General features: G+C 35.2%; 2 protein-coding genes across 2 annotated transcripts; both read left to right on the top strand.

The window, feature by feature from the left end:
* Positions 1-5512: 5512 nt before the first annotated feature.
* LOC145125537 (TMV resistance protein N-like) lies at positions 5513-6254 on the top strand. The gene is made up of 3 exons (XM_079060985.1): positions 5513-5811; positions 5908-6070; positions 6210-6254. Exons 1-3 carry the CDS (start codon positions 5513-5515, stop codon positions 6252-6254), a joined length of 507 nt encoding a protein of 168 aa, XP_078917111.1.
* An 8715-nt stretch (positions 6255-14969) lies between these two features.
* LOC145125516 (disease resistance-like protein DSC1) lies at positions 14970-18677 on the top strand. The gene is made up of 8 exons (XM_079060969.1): positions 14970-15348; positions 15781-16016; positions 16114-16204; positions 16303-16433; positions 16518-17420; positions 17507-17948; positions 18436-18506; positions 18630-18677. The coding sequence occupies exons 1-8, from the start codon at positions 14970-14972 to the stop codon at positions 18675-18677; spliced, it is 2301 nt and encodes a 766-aa protein (XP_078917095.1).
* Positions 18678-20318: the final 1641 nt, after the last annotated feature.

The raw sequence follows: 20318 nt of genomic DNA, 5'->3' as shown, positions 1-20318 counted from the left end.
CAAAATAAGGTCTTGGTTGAAAACCTGAGTTGTTTTGAACAGGTTGAGGTCTTGGTTGAAATCCAGAATTATTTTGTCCAAATGATGGTCGGTTTTGAAAATTTGGTTTGAAGTTCGATTGACCGTGATTTGGAATAAATCTCTGGAGGTTTGTGTTTGCTACCAAAGCACACAGTTGTTGGTAGTCTGCTTCATCATTTAAATCAGATTGATCAAAAGAATTGTTCAAAAAGGGTTGGTTTTGAAAAGATGTCTGATCAAAATGATTGAAGTTTTGTTCATTAAAAGTTGTTTGGTTTTGAGAAGATGTGGAAACGAGAGCAAGTGGTCCTCCAAAAGCTGTAGTGGTTGGTGGGTCAATCGAGGATTCATACGATTGAAGTTCTCCATACAAATTGTATAAAGTTTCAGTATGAATGGCTGGATTTACCTGAATGATGAGTTTAACCATCTTCCAGCTTTCGTAAAGATTGTTTAGAAACTTGAGATTTATCTCGTGTTGTGTCTTTTTGATGCCCAAATTGTTCATTTTTACCATGATAAAATTGAACCTGTCATGAGCATCATGGATGGTTTCTGATGAAAGCATCTTCAAATTATCAAATTCATTTAAAACAGATGTTATTTTGTTTCCAATAATTCTTTGATTTCCACAAAAACGATTTTTTAAATTTTCCCAGATTTGATTTGCAGTCAACAGTATTATGTCATCCATTTGATACTGTGGGGAATTCCAGACACAAGTTCCTTTTTGGCTTGGAGGTGCAGCCTTTTTTCGGTTTCAGCAAGAGTTGCTTGATTTGTAGCAAGAGTAGCCATATTTTCTGGAGTAACATATGTTCCTTCTACACAATTCCAGACATCTTCACTTATGGTGTAAAGATGAAGATTCATACGGCCAACCCACGAATTATACTCTTCAGGAATAAGTATGGGTGCCCGTGAACCAGATCCCAAGCTGTTAGCAATAGAAACAGAGTTCATGTTGGAGTAATTAGCAGAAGACATTTTGTTTTGAAAGGATTTTTGAACAATTGATATTAAAATGAAATTTTTAAAGAAAAACTTATGGAAGGTTTATAAACGCTAACCAAAAGTTTTCGACAAAAATTTCAAAGTAAATCACACAAGCTCTGAATTTTTTTGTTTAAGATTTTATAATTTTTTTTAAGGATTTTGAACAAGTGATATTAAAATGAAATTTTTAAAGAAAAGCTTATGGAAGGTTTATAAACACTAACCAAAAGTTTTCGACAAAAATTTCAAGGTAAATCACACAAGCTCTGATACCAATTGTTGAAAATACACGATCTGATTACCACGAATAAAGGCTCGGATACCAGTTACTGGGTGACAGATATATATATTTAAGGTATTTAAGATGCAAAAAAGAAATAAGAAGTGCGGAATAAATATAAACTGGAAAGCTATAAATGACTGAAAACTATAAATGAAATAAATGACAGTATTTAAATGACGTAAAGCTGTAATAAAATATATAAATATATAAATATATATAAAGTCCGTTCGTCAATAAATTGACTGAGCTGGTTTAGAATTGGACTGGATCTTAATAGACTGTGTCTCTATTTGTTCAAAGTTCAATCCGGTAAGTAACAATAAGTTCTTTTTATGTAACAATGAATTGTTTACAAAACGATACAAAATACACGGGTAATGTTTTTTGTATGTGGGTATGGGGTTTTTTAAGGTGATTTGATGAGGTTGAAGTGGGTATTTGGAGGGTGGTAGAAGGTGGAATAAGGTTGTAGTTTTGGTGGTATAATGTAACAAAGAGGGTGATGTTGAAAGAGCTTTGGGTGGTTATGAATATAGATTTTCGTAGTAAATCTCTCTGGATAGCCAATTCTCTCTCGCGTCTCTCTGGGGTTTGCAGTGGTCAAAAAAATCGAGGAAAATTCCTGGATGTAGGTAAGGTCCTGAATAATTTGCGTTGCGAATCTCTCCCGTATTATCTTGTTGAGTTGTGCTCGGTGAATTATTTCTTAACTTGCAAATTCTAAAGTCGAAAATCAGCAAGGTGATGATGGTTGTGGTAATTTGAAAGGGTTTTTTGGAGGAGGTTTAAGGAGGGTATTTGGAGGGTGTTTGGAGAGTATTTTGAGGTTGGCTATGTGTTTTTTTTTTCTGGATATGAGAGAGTAATAGGAGATATATTACAAGGAAACACAAAACACACTTACACTTCCACTCTCCCTCAAAACTCACGTATACATACATATATATATGCAAAAATGAATCAAACAACTCTTCAACTTGTGTTTGTTTATGAAAAAGAAATAGCTTGGTGGATGTAATAGTTGGTAGCACACATGGTGTTGGGTTCTTTTTGCTTTGTTCATTTCTTTCCATTATATATATATATATATATATATATATATATATATATATATATATATATATATATATATATTATATGTATATATACATATAATATATATATATATATATATATACACATGTATATACATGTATATATATATATATATATATGTATATATATATACATATATATATACATGTATATACATGTGTATATATATATATATATATATATATATATATATATATATATATGTGTATATACATATATATATATATATATATATATATATATATATATATATATACATGTGTATACATGTGTATATATATATATATGTGTATATACATATATATATAATATATATATATATATATATATATATATATATATATATATATATATATATATATATATATATATATATATATATATATATATATATATATATATATATATATATATATATATATATATATACACATGTATATACATATGTATATATATATATATATATATATATATATATATATATATATATAATATACATACATATATATATTGTTGAAACTGTTTAGTCGCACAGCTAAATTTTCTCGTCTATGTGTTTTCTGTCATTCACGTGTTTTCGTATATTCCGTTTGATCACGCATTAATGCAACCTGAAATAACTGATAATATTTGTTAGATAACATAAAAAACAGTTCGTCTTATTTCAGTGATGATCACATACAAAAACAGTTTTCAACAAATGTAATGTACGTGTTATAAATTTAGTGGACAAAAATAAAAAGGGTTGACAAAGATGATATCAACAAATCATCCAATGGGTGGAAACTATAGGATTGAAATGCAATCAATGGTTTTGATTTCTTCAGTTTTGAATTAAGGGTTCTCTTTTAATAATATTTAGATATTTATCTTTTATAGAAAAATACATTTTGCTATACCTAATTTGCATATGTTTCAGGGAGTTATTCGCGAAGTATGTAGTTGGCGCATAAGTTAAGGCGTTGGCATTTGAAAAAAAGAGCACATGTTCTAAACCTGCTAACAACTCTGTTGTTTGTCATTTCGTTCCATCTTTTTTTAATAAAATTGATGAAAACTCCATGCATTCCAAGTCAACTAAGAACAACACATATGAATGTCAACTCAAGGACAACCACAACCTTTTGTTCCTTCTTTTTTTAATAGGAACGCTGTAAACTCCACATATGTCGTGCCACATCAGCCATTGAGTAGCATACATGCCAAGTAGCTAAGAACACCACATATACATGCCAACTCAAGGACAACCACCACCTTTTGTTCCTTCTTTTTATTTAATAGAAACGCTGAAAACTCCACGTATGTAGTGCAATATCAGCCATTGAGTCCCAACATACATGCCAAGTTAACTAAGAACATCAAATGTTAGGGGTGTGTATGAGAAGGTTTGGTTCGGTCGAGAACCATAATCATTACAATCGGTTAATGTATTTTGGTAGCCATTGGGTATCATTATTAAGTTAATAATGGTTTCGGTTACCAGTTTTTCTGTAAAGTCAGTTGTGGTCATTGGTTAATATTGATTAGCCATAAAAGTTGGAATTTACATAAAAATAAACACAAGTTGAAAACCATGTCTCCTTTTTTACAACTAAAATTTAATCACCAAGTGCAATTTTTAGCCTGTTTTACCACTAAAATCCAACCCTAAAAATAAATAGTGTTGAAGTGTATTAATGTGTATTGTGCTTTGGCGATGATACTGCATTGTTTTTTTTTTCAGTGTTTCCAAAATTAATAAACCATTTATAACATTTAATTAGTTTTAGTGCCAACCTTTACATTTTGTCATATTAATCAATTCAAGTTATAATTAATAATTTTTATATTATATATATTATTTATCTTATAGTCGATGCGGTTAATATAGGATCGGTATTCCTACAAAACTGAAACCAAACCACTAGATAAGTCCAAATTGGGGTGTATTTCTTGACAATAACATGATTGTTACTTTTGAAAAGTTGATGTTTAAGATGTCTTTTAAAATTGAACTATTAGGTGAACCCGGGCTTCGCCCAAGACGTTTTTTTAAGAACAAAACCAAAAATCGATGTTTTCTTTAAAAATCTGCATAATATATAGATCATTTATCTAACTTATGGCAAAGGTGCAAGATAGCAAACTAAATAAATACGAATGTATAATAGAAAAACCGGACCAAAAGTGTCAAGCTCAGCAAAATCTTAGGACCAATCATGTAAGGAAACCATAAAATGTATAACACTCAGGGACCAAAACGGACAATGAGATAAACATTTGTGGTCAAAACGTGAAGAAACAAACGTCACTATTCATATGACATCGTAATTTAAATATGTATATAAATAGCAAATCACTAAAAAGGAATATATTGAGATAAATTAGAAAATGGGGTGTATACTTTTGGATTTTTGTAGCATTACTTTCCAGGAATTTTCGTTGTCATATATATATCTAGTCGAAAAGGGAAAAAAGAAAAAGAAGCAACACCTGAGGCGGCAAAAGAAAACCATCACATCCTCGTCTCCTCTCTAGTCGTCTCCCTTCCTTCGTCGTTATTTCGCCGTTGCCCGGCCGACTTAATGCCGTTCGGTCAGTGGTTTTCAGTCATCATCTTTCTCAGCCTCTTCACTGCTGATTCATCCTCTATCATCCATCGCTGCTTCAGATCTCCTTGTTGTCCTGCAGGTAGGTAATTATGAGGGTGCAGTCTTACAACTTAGTTTCACATGTTCTTTGACAATTTCATCTTATAAATCACATCATAAACACCTGTTTATTTCATTAACATGTGCTATAGAATAGCCTTGAACACAAAAATCAATATCTTTAAACACACATATACACATTATGCAGTATATAGCTCCAAAACCAACTCAAAACTGGGAGGTGCATATGTATTGTATTTTAATCACTTGAAGTTTTATTTTGAAGAATTAAAAGCTATTGTTATTATTGAGGTGTAAATTATTTGATGAGATTTAAGTTGCATTTTTTGAATATTAAAAATTTGGATTTTATGTACAGGTATTATGTACTGATCCTGACATTGAACCACTTAAGAGTTTCAGAGCTTACCGAGATACACAAAATCCTTGGATCTTCATCTTCTTCTTCACCAACCCATAACTCATAATGGTTGTTCTCTCTGAACTCCTCTCAGAAGGATCTTCAACTTCTTCATCAACCCAGGTTCATAGTTCTTCAACTCATGATCAAAGATACGATGTATTTTTAAGTATTAAAGGTGTTGACACTCGTCATAGTTTCACTAATCACCTTCATAAGGCCCTCATTGATGCTGGTGTCAATACCTTCTTGGATGATGAAGAGATTGAAACATGGGAAGATCTTAAACCGGAACTGGAGAGTGCAATTAAGGCATCTCAGGCTTCTATTATCGTGTTGTCTAAAAATTATGCTTCTTCAACATGGTGCCTCGATGAATTGGTGTTGATCCTTGAGCAACGTATGACATCCAACCATATTGTCATCCCAATCTTTTATCATGTGTAGCCCACCCATGTCAGGAAGCAACAAAGTAGCTTTGGAGATGCAATGGCTAAGCATAAACAGAAAATGGATGAAGAGATAGATGAAAATAAAAAAATTCAATGGACTCAAAAGATAGACCGCTGGAATAAAGCACTTATAGAAGTTTCTAATTTAAAAGGGAAAGGACGTCAATGGAAGGTAATCACTTTCTTACCCATATTTCCATAAGCCTTCAATTTTGTTTGATTAAGGCATAAAATGTCAATATCGTCTTCTCCCTTTGCATTTCAATAAGTTTTCTCAGTATCATCAAATAGTTATTCATTTCATTTATTAGGACAAGAAGATGCAAAAAATTGAATCTAAGTTTCCTGTTATGTGATCTCATAATCAATTCATATCAAATAGATTAACCTTTATGATAAGTTGAAATAAACTTGTTGAATAAGGAATTGTATTCTGAAAATCATACGTAAGTAAGGATTACAAGAATATATATAGTAAATACATTTACATTAATACCCCCTCTAGAATATATATATATATATATATATATATATATATATATATATATATATATATATATATATTCTAGAGGGGGTATTAATGTAAATGTATTTACTATATATATTGTCTAATATTCCCTCGCAAGCTAAGGTCGGGGAGCAACCTTTAGCTTGGACCGTAAGAACTGAAAACGCTGCGACGGTAAATGTTTGGTAAACACATCCGCTATCTGGTCATCCATGGAAATAAATCGAACCAAGAGTTGCTTTTGAGCAACGGTTTCTCGAACAAAGTGGAAGTCCACCTCAACATGTTTGGTGCGAGCATGAAAGACAGGATTAGCAGATAAGTATGTTGCGCCAAGATTATCACACCACAAAATAGGAACAGAGTGAGACGAGACTTGAAGTTCATGTAGAAGAGCCTGGAGCCATGTGAGTTCAGCAACTGTATTGTCTAAGGCTTTGTACTCGGATTCTGTTGATGACCGCGAGACGGTTTTCTGTTTTTTAGTAGACCAAGAAACAAGGTTAGAGCCAAGATATATGACATATCCCCCGGTGGATCGGCGGTCATCTGGGCAACTAGCCCAATCTGAATCAGAGAAGGCAGTCAAGGAGTTAAACGTGGAATCTGTGTAAGCATGGAGAACGGTGTCGGAGTTTTGTTGAAACAGAAGACCACATGTTACTGTGCCGCGTACATACCTTAAGATTCTTTTAACCGCAGACCAATGGTTTTGAGTCGGAGAGTGCATATACTGACAGACTTTGTTCACTGCAAAAGTAATGTCCGGGCGTGAAAGAGTGACATATTGTAAAGTGCCAACGATTTGATGATATTTAATCGGATCTTCAAATGGTGGATTGTCGCCCAGAGCAAGATTGGCAGTGGTAGTAATTTGCGATGGCACAGGTGGACGTCAAGTATAAATTTCTTTTGAGACAAAATAATGTCAGATCCACATTTAACAATCTCAACCCCCAAAAAATAAGACAGATCTCCTAAGTCTTGTAGAGCAAATGTTTGACTGAGATTTGCAACAACACGGTCAACAGCAGTGGTGTTGTTCCCTGTTAAGATAATGTTGTCAACATAAACAAGCATATACAAAAGAACACTGTTATTAGTGTAGATAAAAAGCGACGGATCTGTTTTTGAGCCTCAAAAGCCGATAGCATGAAGAGCAGTAGACAACCGTTGGAGCAGTAGACAACCGTTGGAACCAAGCTCGGGGGGCTTGCTTAAGTCCATACAGAGACTTATGAAGAAGACAAACGTGATTGGGTTTCGTTGGATCAACAAAACTCGGTGGTTGTTGTAAATAGACCGTCTCAGTGAGATTTCCATGTAAAAATTCATTCTGAACATCAAGTTGTGGTAAAGGTCAATTATGTCTTATCGCCAAAGATAGAACAACCCAAATAGTAGTCGATTTTACAACTGGACTGAAAGTGTCATGATAGTCAAGACCATGTTGTTGACGAAAACCTTTAGCAACCAAACGTGCTTTGTAGCGCACAATAGCCCCGGTATGATCGCACTTGAGTTTGTAAACCCATTTACATTCAACGAGATTCATAACTGGGACACGAGAAACTAAGGACCAAGTATTGTTCCGCAGAAGAGCAGAATACTCTTCTGCCATGGCCTGACGCCATTGAGGCAATTTGTTAGCAATAGTAAAGGTGGCGGGTTCAATGTAAGGAGAGGAAGTATGAGTGTGATAGGAGGTGGGATCATATGGTTTGTTAGGCTTAGGATTAGGACAAAGGCTGGAGGGTCGAACGTGGTTGAGATTGGGTAGCTTTTGGTTGGGGAATGGCAGTTTGATGGAGAGAGGTGACAAGTTGAGATGTGGTGGTTCGCGGGCGTAGGTGATAAGTATGAAGGAGAGGGGGACATTGTGGAGATTGGGGGAAGGAGGAGATGTAGGCAGAGTAGTAGGTAATATGGGTGATGGTGTAATGGGTATATTTGAGGGATCAGGAATAGGATAGGACGATGTATATGGGTTAGACGAAGAAGGTTCGGGTGGAATTGGGGGGTTGATGTTGTATGGAAAGGATTGTTTATGAAACCGAGCATGACGTACTATATAAACTCGTTCAGAGAGAGGATCAAAGCATCGGTAACCATGATGGGATGTGCTATATCCAAGAAACACACATGGGAGAGAGCGAAAATCCATTTTATGCTTGTTGTACGGACAAAGGTGTGAAAAGCATTGACAACCGAACACCCTAAGAACTGAATATGGGCCAATCAATTTTACTTATATATAGGCTTAGGTTATTCTATTCAAAGTAATTATTGTGTTATTGCATGCATAAATATGAGCCAATCAATTTTACTTATTTTAAGAAAGTGATTAATATATATTATTGAATTAAATATAATTGAAAAATATCATCTTAATTAATTACAATGGTAATTTAGTCAAATAATATAGATTTACTAAAGGTAAATTGCATTTTTTAAGGGATCATAGATTCTATTAATTTTAAAAATCCGATTTTACGAATTATAATTCTTTTAATTCGGACATTTTGACAGAATATGTTTATGAGTATATTCAAAAATAAAAATATTCTTGAACCATATCTTGAACCTATTTCTTGATCATGAATTTAAAAACTTCTTGTAGAATAACAAATTCTTGAACAATCAATTGAAGAATAAAAACAAAAAATACATTATTTCTTATAGAATACGGGTAGCAATGGTTAAGAATTACATTTATTGTTAAAGAATAAAACTAAAAATACTTTCAAAACGGGAAAGAAAACATCAAAATCTAACAACAACTAATACATTCTAAAAGAATAATGTGGTCCGTTTCAATTTTTTGGTCCGTTCTTCAAGCATCAACTATTGTGATTCCAACAGAATTGGAATTCGTGATTGCATTCCAACATAATTGGAATTCATGATTCCATTCCAATAGAATTGGAATCTCAACAATATTATCCATTGAATCATCTACATAAACATACTTGATACGTTTTCATAATTCAACCTTGTCAAGATCCTGCACTATCCATATAAATGAATTGTTAAATCAGAAAGAAAAAAAACATAAATTGAAATATGAATCAATTCATAAAATGCAGCCAAAAAGCTGCTCATTCTGATATGTATATTAGTCCCAAATAAAATTAAACCACTAAACGATGTCATCTGTGAATTAGAAATAAAAAAATCAAGTCCCTAGCTTTCAACAATTAAACCAAAACCAAAGCTATACATAAAAAACTTATACCCAATCACACACAAAGGAAATATTAAAACCACACACAAAAAGAAAAAAAATCGAATCACTTCTGTGTTTCCTCTTCTTCTTCTACGCTTTCTATCAAACGATCAAACCAAACACAAATTCTTCCCTTTGATTTCTATCAAACATTCAAACAAAAACAAAAAGGGAAAAGAACCTGTTAACGAACGGAAGCAACACCTCATCCTTCCTTCTCATCGGTTTCCCAGCAAGCCAAACACACCACCTGTTACTGACTTTGTTCACCCCTCATTCCTATCAAAAAATTAAATCTAAACACCCCCTACAGTTTCTTCTTCCTTTTTCGTGTGGGATTGTCGAACGGGTCAGAAAAAGAAGAAACAAGGAGGAGTCACCGGAGCAACCCCTCGCGTCCACCGCTGTTGACAGTAGCCACCACTGATCACTACATTGCTGCCTGCTTCTGTTCGTCTTTCCTTACTGATCAGATGAAGACGAAGATGAAGACAAAGGATCGATGATCCTTTTCCCCCATTTAACGTGGCACCGACTTTGGTTACAGAACTGGAGAAACGAATTGGGATGCAACTCGAATCCTAATGGGGGTTTTTCAAAGTGACGTCGGTGGTAATTAAAAGGGGATAAATTAGGTTAAAATCAACTAGCATAATTATAGGAAAGTATTTGGGGAAGTTGTTTATAAAATTACCTAATGTAACGTCCCAAATTTCAAGTCCAAAAATTTCTTTTAAAAACATTACTAATTCATAGCGTTAAGTGATTCAAACATACAAAAAAGGTTTATACGACAAATCATAGTTTCATTTCCAAAACACTTGTTTAATTATCAGAGTAAACATCCCAAGCTTACTTGCCATGGTGTGTGCACTGCAACCCTCCCTAGCTCCTCTTCTGAAAACTGAATACCTGAAACCAAAACTGAAAACCGTAAGCACGAAGCTTAGTGAGTTCCCCAACCTACCGCATACCATACATATCTACTGATCCATACATGCAATACATAATACTGAGCACATAACCACATACTGGGCTCCCGCCCGCTGCATTGGGACTCGCCCGCTATCAGACCCCGTCCTCCACCAGGCCCCGCCTGGCTTCGAGCCCCGCTCGGTGTACAAATCTGTTTTCCTTAGGCCCCGCCTGTCTCCGGGCCCCGCCCGCTAACATATACTAGCATACAATCATATCACAACACATAACTAACATACTCTACTGGATTACTGTACTAAGGCCTCGCCTATCTTGGGCCTCGCCCCTGTCCTACTACTGATGAATCATGGAACCCAGTCCATGCTCCTACTGATAGTGAGATACGGGCCCAGCCCACACTCACTCTTTTTCTACTTAGGCCTCGCCCCTGCTCTACTGCTAATGAGGTATGGAACACCGTCCACACTATGCTATTGGTGAGATACGGGACCTCGCCCACACTCACCTCCCTACCAGGCACATACATGTATCACACAAACAACAAGTATAACTATCATACGAACCATTCCTTGGGCACCCGCCCGCTAACATTGGACCTTAGTCCCGAATGTCATACTAGCATACTGTGCCTAGGGCTAACCCCCGGGTCTTCCTACTCATAACTACATGGCCGGCATTGTGGCCGTAGACCCATTCACACAAAGGGAAACTCACCTGTACTGCTGAACTTTACTGATAACCCTATGGCTGCTGTCCGACAACTCTCCGAGCTACTAATATCAATATAACACTGAGCTCCAATATCAATATAACACTTAGCTCCCCGAGCTAGTAATATCAATATAACACTTAGCTCCAAACTGAACTCTAGAAGTCAAACTAAGTCAACTCTGGTCAAAGTCAAAGTCCTGGTCAAAGTCAACCTTCCAGTTGACTCGACTCGCCGAGTCAACTTATAGACTCATCGAGTTCTTAAACTCAGAAACTCTCAAAATACGACTCAACTCGCCGAGTCACCCCAAGACTCGTCGAGTTCAACGATCTCTGAGTCCCGTCCTGACCAACTCGCTGAGTCACCACTCAACTCACTGATCTGCGTCTTAACCAGAAAAGGTTGAGGTTCTGCGACCAGACTCGTCGAGTCCAAGAACAGACTCACCGAGTCTAAGGCAATCTTCAACAAACTCGCCGAGTTGTTCTTCCAACTCGCTGAGTCCATGCTCATGTTTATAAAACTCGCCGAGTACACCCATGTGACTCGTCGAGTCTCTTCAGCTCTCAATCCATACAGTGGCTTTTCGAGCCATGCAGGGGCTCCAATCCATAGATCCACTCTTCTACAGTCTATCCCTCACGTAAAGTGACAAACTTTACGTGAAACCAAGGAGCTATAGGCCCAAAACACTCTAGGGATAGGGTTTATGACAATGGGGCTTCGCCAACAACTTATTGACATAAGCTTTATGACCTTCTGGACCATCACAAGTCTAGATCTGAGGTAGCAACCTCAGATCTAGGCCTCTAACTCGACATAGATCTCAATCATGCCCAAAATGCCCCAAATCTCAAACATAAGATAGATCTAATTGCAATAAAGCCAAATCAACATCTTATTACCTCAAGGATGACCTTCCCACTGAAGAATAATCCAAATCTCTGCAAAGCCCCTTGCTCCAAGCTTCTTGACCTTCAATATCTCTTCACAAAACCCCCTTATCTAGGTCCCAATTTGCTTCCAAGGGCTCTCACTCACGATTTAGGGTTTATGGATCTCAAAAGGGGAGTAAAGAGGCTGGGGAAGGGATGTAATGTTCTTTAAATATGGCACAACCCCCGAGATTAGGGTTTTTCTCGTCCAGACCAGACTCGCCGAGTCCACTAGCCGACTCGCCGAGTCGGTCACTTACTCAATGCCTCGGATCCCGCTCCGACTCGTCAAGCTCCTCCCTGGACTCGACGAGTTGACTCTTGACTTAGAGCTTTTCCTTTCTTTTCTTGGTCTTTCTGATTCTGGGTGTTACACCTAATTACCCTTATTTATTTATTTATATTTTAAATTTTGATTGATCCATATTTATTCATACAATAACACAATAATTACTTTAAATACCTGAACCTATATATATATATATATATATATATATATATATATATATATATATATATATATATATATATATATATATATATATATATATATATATATATATACACACACACACATTTACATTAACACCCCCTCTAAAATAAAAACTATATATATTTATCCTCTATAACTATCGTCTAACAAGTTGACATGTGCGTTAGGACAAAGAAAATGGCCAATTTATACCTTGGTTAATTTTGTATTGATTTTTGCGTTTCTTATATATATATATATATATATATATATATATATATATATATATATATATATATATATATATATATATATATATATATATATATATATATATATTTATTATTATTATTAAATATGGTTATTATTGTGGGCCCCACCCTCCCCACCGTCCACTGTTTTCATGTAATCCTCCACCTCAACCACATCAACCACCAACGTGGAACGAAAATAAAAAGCTAAATCCCTAAACTAAAACAAAAACCAAAATCTAATACAATAACCCATCAATGAAGATTCACAAACAATGAACCAAATCAATAAATTTGAAGATTCAGAAATTTTTTTTTTTGAAGACTTACAAACAGTAAACCGAATCAATAATTTGAAGAATATGTTATAAAATTGAAGACTCACAAACAATAAACCAAATAAAATTTTTGAATATCCTGTAAATAATTTGAAGAGTCACAAACAATAATTCACCACTATTCTATGACTTGAACTAAAGTTTAAGAATAAATAATTGTCATTTGTACAACAACCTTCCTTGTTTCGTTGTAAATCCCGCTAATAGTTTTTTGTTTGTATTTAAGATATGATATTCTAAATAAATAGATCAACTATAGTTTCTTTGTAAATTGCTTACAAGGAAACTCTAATTATCGACAGAATAGCTCCCAATTATAGTTTTCATCGGTCAATATTTGGGGTTGCCACTTTGTTTGAAGCTCCCGTTTTGTACTAGATCTCAAAGTTAAAACTTATGAGTTTGCACAAACACTTTTCGTCTACCTGGATAATTGGTCGAAATATGTAATTGCATGTGAGTTTTTCATCCGCACCACCCCAACTCTAAAACTGGAGGTGTCAGTTTCCAAAATAAGCATTTGAGCTAAATTAGGCATTGCTAGTATAGATATTGTGGTCATATTTCTCAAATGCTGCTAGTCTTTCTTATCTGAATTTCTGTTCTTGCCCATTCTAGCATACGAATATTGGGGTGGTGCTTAGCACATTAATCCGCAAACGAAATTAGTGGATGATTCAATAACAATAAACCAAATCAAAATTTGAAGATCTAGACTAGGAAAATGAAGATGATCTAACAAAATTGTGTTTTGTTTCACCTACAAAAATCTGTCTTCTTCTCCACCTCTATGATTTCTTTTTCCCATCACACCAGAAATCCAAAAAAAAACTCTTCTCTCATCTCACCTGCAACGTCTCCATCTCCAAATCCTCAAAAAGCCATGTCCTGAGGATGAAAAAAGTTGTAGGTGGATGAATGGGGAGGAATCATTGGTAGGGTTATCGTGATGAAGATGGTGGGGGTTAAACGGGGAGGAGAGACACTTTTCTAGGCGAAAGGTGGGGATAAGGTCTTTTTTGGTTCGACGGCGACGGCGGCGACGACGACGACGACGGGTCAAAGTAGTCATTTCAAAGGGATTGATCGAAATAACAGTCATGGTATGAAAGTGAGGGACCAAAACCACAACGGACACCTGGCAAAGGATGTTTGTTGCAAAAATTGAAACCTTTTGGACCTAATCCAAAGAAATAAACATAACAGAGGGGGACTTTTGCAATCTTCTCTAATAAAAACAATAACTTCTTATACGTGTAAGTAGTAGAGGATAACATAGATTTATATCCATACACATGCAAAACCACATTGATTGTTAAGTTTGATGGTCTTGTAGAAACATAGTGAAGTTAGGTGGCCAATTTGTGAAATATTGTAACACATTGGTAGCTTTGGTCTTATCATACATAACTATTATGACCTTACACATTAGATGCCTTTATTGTTAGAAGTGCAAATACGATATGGTTTTGATGTGAACAACATAATTACTAACAATAGTATGGTATAATTTTTATTTGATCTTTTGATAAATTAAATCTCCAAATTTGGTTTGTTAGGTTGTAGATTGTGTATTGAAGTTCTTATTAAATCAAGTTTCAGGCTAGAGACAGAGTTCATTGAAGAAATCGTGAAGGGCATCCAACGTAGATTACATATACACTTAAGGAGTGCCCAACCGCTATTTATTGGGATGGACTATCATATTAATTTCCTCACTTCATGGTTGAAAGATGGATCTTCACATACGGCAGACATACTTACTATTTATGGTATAGGAGGGATCGGGAAGACATCTTTGGCCAAACATGTGTATGGGCTATATTCTCGTGAATTCCACACAAGCAGCTTTATTGAAGATATCACAAGGAAGTGTGATGGGAAGTTTAATGGGTTGCTTAATTTACAAGAACAACTGTGCAATGACATTTCAAAAACAAGCTCAATTAGATTTCATGATGTGTCAATATACACCACAAAGATAGAGAATGCACTAGCCCGTAAAAGGTTCTTTCTAGTCCTTGATGATATCACCACTCTTGATCAGTTGGATGCATTACTTGGAAACAAAGGTTTTCATCCTTGAAGCAAAGTTATAATAACAACGAAGGACTCATGGTTGACGGAGAGTTGTGCACTTTTCAAAACAAACATTAAACCCAAGCATGCAATGGATTTCGTTAAAGGCTTAGATGAGATTAAATCCCAACATCTTTTGTGTTTTCATGCATTCATGTGCAACTATCCCAAGGCAGGTTATGAGGATGTGTGAGATAAGCTTGTGAAGTATTGTCAAGGACATCCATTAGATATTAAAGTTTTGGGTAAGTCTCTACATAATCGAGATGTAGCTTACTGGCAAGGGTGCATAGAAGGTCTGACGAAAGAAATAGAAGAAACAAATGCTCGCATAAATAATGTCTTGAGAATGAGCTTTGATTCTTTGCCATCTAACAATGATAAGGAGTTGTTTAAGCACATTTCTTGTTTTTTTGTTGGAATAGATAAAGATGTTAGTGAAACAATATTAAACGCATGTGATATAAACACAAGATCTAGGATCACGGATCTCATTGACAAATGCCTCCTTAGCATAGGATTGAATAACGAATTGAAGATGCATCAGTTGATTCAAGAGATGGGAAGATGGGGAGTACGACAAGAATCACTTGAGAAGCCATGGAAGCGAAGTCGGTTATGGTGTCATGAGGAGTCATATAGAGTGTTAAAACGAAAAAAGGTAAGAGGCCATGTATGCTTGTTAGTATTGTGCATGTCCAAAGTATTTTGTATTGTCTGACTTTTTTGTTTGCAATGCATTTCTTCTTACTTCTTAGGGAAAGGAAAATGTTCTAGGACTTGCCCTTGACATGCTCATGCTTGAGAAAGAGAAGGGTGCATCATTTCAGCTGAAAACAGATGCATTTAGTAACATGGATAATTTGATGTTACTACAACTCAATTATGTGCACATGAATGGGTCTTATGAGAACTTTCCCAAGGAATTAAGAGGCTTGTGTATGCAGGGTTTCCTTTAAAGTCTATATCTTTAGACTTACCGATGATGAATTTGGTTGCTCTTGACATGTCATATAGCAATATTGAATCATTTGTCGGTTGTGATAGTAATCCACAACAGCGTGAGAAGAGGCAAAAAGTAACTTATCTTCATTCCTTATTCTTCCATGTTCAGTTGATGAAATTCACTACTATTCTAACTTATTTCCATTTTTTTTTGCAGTTGGATGGATCGTGCTTAAAAGACAAAAAGCTGCTTGGATCATTGAAGATTCTTAATTTAAGTTTCTGTAAACAACTTCGTAGTCTTGGTGAATTTGACCAACTTCCTGCACTTGAGAGATTAATAGTTAGAAATTGCATTGATTTGGTTGAGGTTTGTGAATCAATTGAGAAATGTGTTGACCTTGTTTTCATCGATCTCAGCTACTGCAGGAAGATTGAAAAACTTCCAAGAAACATAAGCATGTTGAAGAGTCTTAAAACAATGTTGCTATATGGTTGTAGTCTTGGTGAATCTCGAATCCAGATTAGGGATATGGATTCACTGGAAATGTGCACAGTTAACAACATTGGCATAAACAGAAGAACCTCTTTCTCTGCCTTTGTGGGTGCTATACCACATGATTTGAAGTCCTTTGCAATTTCTTTACCGGTGTCTTTAGTAAGGTTGTCACTTGCAAAGAACAAGTTGTCCAATGAATCCTTTCCCATGGACTTCAGCTGCCTTATCATGTTAAAGGAATTATATTTAGATGGAAATCCTATCAATTCCATGCCCAGTTGTGTGAGAACCCTTCCTAGACTTGAGATAATTAGTATGGAGAATTGTACAAAATTGAAGTCAGTTGAGTATCCTCCACGTACTCTAAAAGCGTTGTTGTTCGATTCTGATGATCTGCTTAATGTAGAAAAAGTTGTATTTGATCTTGAAATGTCCCCACTCGAGCTACCATTTACCTTGATAACTGTTGAACTTTGGCTGTATGAAATTGAAGGAATTGTGAAAGTCCAACAAATAATGGGTGTTGAGGAAAAGGTATTACGTAGATTGGGCTGGACTAATTTAGACTTTCTTAACGAAAGGCATGTGGGAACTAATTCTTCATCAGAATCTGGAATCCAGGTTTTGTTCAGTTAATTGTCTGTCTTTCTATGAATATGCATAATATAATTGTTATGGTGATTAATTAAGGTGGTTGTATTTGGCAGAGGATGATTTATGAATTTGGAATATTCAGCATAATGTATGAGGCGGAGGAGATGCCAAGTTGGTTTAGGCATAGAAGCATGGGGCCATCATTATCGTTTATCATCCCATCATCATCATCATCATCATCATCATCATCATCATCGTCTCCAAACAACCTTACAGGACTTAACTTCTGTTCTCTTCACACAAAGAAACCTCCAGATGAAAGCTTTCCATTTGGATCTGGTGAGGTCCCTCTATGGCCAATGATGACACTTAATAATATAACCAAGAACCGCATGTGGATATACCAACGTCACTCGGACAGATTTGTGGGAGGTGGAAAGTGTACGTGGAAAGTGGTGTTAAGTCATTGGATGTTTGGGAGGAATGAGATGGAAGGTGGTGACCACATTACTGTTACTGTTACGGAGGGGTATTATGAAGTTAAAGGAGTGTGGGGTGAGTCTTGTGTATGATGACGGAGAAGAAGAAGAAGAAGATGCATTGGGATATTACAAGTCATGGAATCACATAATTGGTGGAGATCTCTCTCATTTTCAAACAACAACAGGACAATACATCCTAAACTACAATCATTTTTTTCTGCCTTACATTAAATTGTATCCCTATCACCGTAAATTCATTACGGACGGCCCGACTATCAAGGTAGATGTCATTTTTATTAAATATATTCTTATTGTCATGTCTCATGTATAATGATTTCATCCTTGACCCAACTTTTTTAATAGATGGATCATAACTTAAATCTTTTAAGCAAATGGAACTTATGACCCAAATATAAAAACCAAAGTTGTACTTTTAATTTTTAAATGAATGAAACCAGTATTGATCCGGTCTAAATGGGTCAATTTGTTATGTCAGTTGACTATGTCTTGATATGCTGGACCATATAAATATATTTATGGTCAATACTACTTGTGTTCAGAACGAAAGAAAAGGTCCTGGTTTAGAGCTTTATCTCAAAGGAATCCTGGCATAATTGGCAGCACACGTGAGGTATACTTTTTCACACCCAAACCTTTCTATCATCCCAGAATAAAAATGCACACACAACCAAATATGTTATCATCATATCTCTATATACTTATTTAACTTTTACTTTTCCTTTATTGATCATAGGGTAAGGGGGAATCTTCAAGGTATCATTCTTCACCTGAAACTGCTTGAGAAAGAGAGGCTGCATGCATGTAACTGAACTACTTTAAATCAATCAAGTGAAACCCAATGAGTTATATCCTAATTTTCCATAAGAATTAAGATGGTTTGCTGGTTGTCGCATTTGGTGACCATATGTAAAATGTTATGGGCTTCTGTTTTCATAGTCTTTTTTTTTATTTTTTTTTTCATTGATTGTGTAAGTGAAAACAATAGTTAATGTTAGTATATTAGTATTTAAATGTATGTTTGTATGTTATCTCTCGACCCTTTGTATATCCGGCCCATTCTTTGCAATTTGTATTATATATATGTGTATAATGAGAAGGGTAAAGAGACTGGAAGATAACTTGATTTCGGTTAATACACATGTGAGGAATATGATATAAGTCGCAGTGTTGTTTTGATTGCTTTATTTATTCAGTATTTTGTTGATTTGGTTTATGTGATTGAAGAAAAGACTAAAACATAATTGCAGAGTTGCCATGATTCTCATGATTTTTGCATTGCGGTAGGCATCTTTGTCATCCGCCATGAAATCCCACCTTCAATTACCGCCCAACCTCAGTGTTCAGTTGCCTTGAATATACAAGTCACCTTAAACTATATATATTTGAGTTCACAAGGTATTGATTTTGTTTGTGTTTCATCTTTAATTCAGTATGTGTTTGACTGCACGAGAAGGCAAAGATATTTAGTATCATAAAATTGTGGTATGGCTATTAAATTTATGCTCATATTGAGAACTTATTAATTTGCTTCTTAGATGCCCTTGGATGAGACGTTCAACAGTAATTGGATGTATATCTATGGTACATGAAGAACTTGAATATACTTTGTGGGTTGGTAACTGTTTGAAACTTTCAATATTGGCAACACGAAGTACCTTCATCTCATTTCTTTTCTGAATAATTAAACACAAAATTTGTAAAAACTATTTATTTGTATTCATAAAAGGGGATTTTCAAATGATCTAAGAATGAAAGTAACACTACTAGAAAAAGGAGGGATTTCCTACGAATATTTCCGAGGAAAAGGATTTTCTCGGTATTACCTACGAATTACTGAGGAAAATCTAAGGAATAACCATAAACGCGCTTTCCTCGGAAATCCCTCGAAGTTCCTACACTTTTCTTAGGATATTTATAAATATATAACTTTCCTCGGTGTTTCCTTAGTAATATTTTTTTTAACAATTTTTTTACTGCAACAAAAAAATCATATCAAGTTTATGTAGAGAACACACTCATTGTTCCTACACTTTTCCTATGGAGGTTGTACAAACTACACTTTCCTCGGTATTCCCTCGGTATTTCCTACACTTTTCCTAGTATCTTTATAAATACCCAACTTTCCTCGGTATTTCCTTGGTAATATTTTTTTTAACAATTTTTTTCTTGTAACAAAATAAATCATATCGAGTTTGAGTAGAGAATATAGTCATTGTTCCTACACTTTTCCTACGAATGTTATACTTACTATACTTTCCTCCATATTTCCGAGGAATTTCCTAGCTAGGAACAAGCTTATAAATGATCAATTTCCGAGGAATTTCCTAGCTAGGAACAAATTAAACCATCACTGTTACTACACTTCACTACTAGAAAGGATGTTTCCTCATTTTCCAAGGGATTTCCTAGGAACATTATCCAT

The sequence above is a fragment of the Lactuca virosa genome, chromosome 1 (genome assembly GCF_052849685.1).
Source record: "Lactuca virosa cultivar CGN04683 chromosome 1, Lactuca_virosa_CGN04683_v6, whole genome shotgun sequence".
In the NCBI taxonomy this organism is placed as follows: domain Eukaryota; kingdom Viridiplantae; phylum Streptophyta; class Magnoliopsida; order Asterales; family Asteraceae; genus Lactuca; species Lactuca virosa.
Note: the sequence above shows the minus strand (reverse complement) of the source record. Positions and strands in the feature narration are given on the sequence as shown.

Excerpts from the sequence above, each read along its gene's own strand:
- LOC145125537 (XM_079060985.1), top strand. The coding sequence starts at position 5,513 with ATGGTTGTTCTCTCTGAACTCCTCTCAGAAGGATCTTCAACTTCTTCA. Across the intron at positions 5,812-5,907 it reads AATTATGCTTCTTCAACATG|GAAGCAACAAAGTAGCTTTG; the intron begins GTGCCTCGATGA and ends CACCCATGTCAG. Across the intron at positions 6,071-6,209 it reads GGAAAGGACGTCAATGGAAG|GACAAGAAGATGCAAAAAAT; the intron begins GTAATCACTTTC and ends TTCATTTATTAG.
- LOC145125516 (XM_079060969.1), top strand. The coding sequence starts at position 14,970 with ATGGACTATCATATTAATTTCCTCACTTCATGGTTGAAAGATGGATCT. Across the intron at positions 16,434-16,517 it reads AGCGTGAGAAGAGGCAAAAA|TTGGATGGATCGTGCTTAAA; the intron begins GTAACTTATCTT and ends TTTTTTTTGCAG. Across the intron at positions 17,949-18,435 it reads TGAAGTTAAAGGAGTGTGGG|AACGAAAGAAAAGGTCCTGG; the intron begins GTGAGTCTTGTG and ends ACTTGTGTTCAG.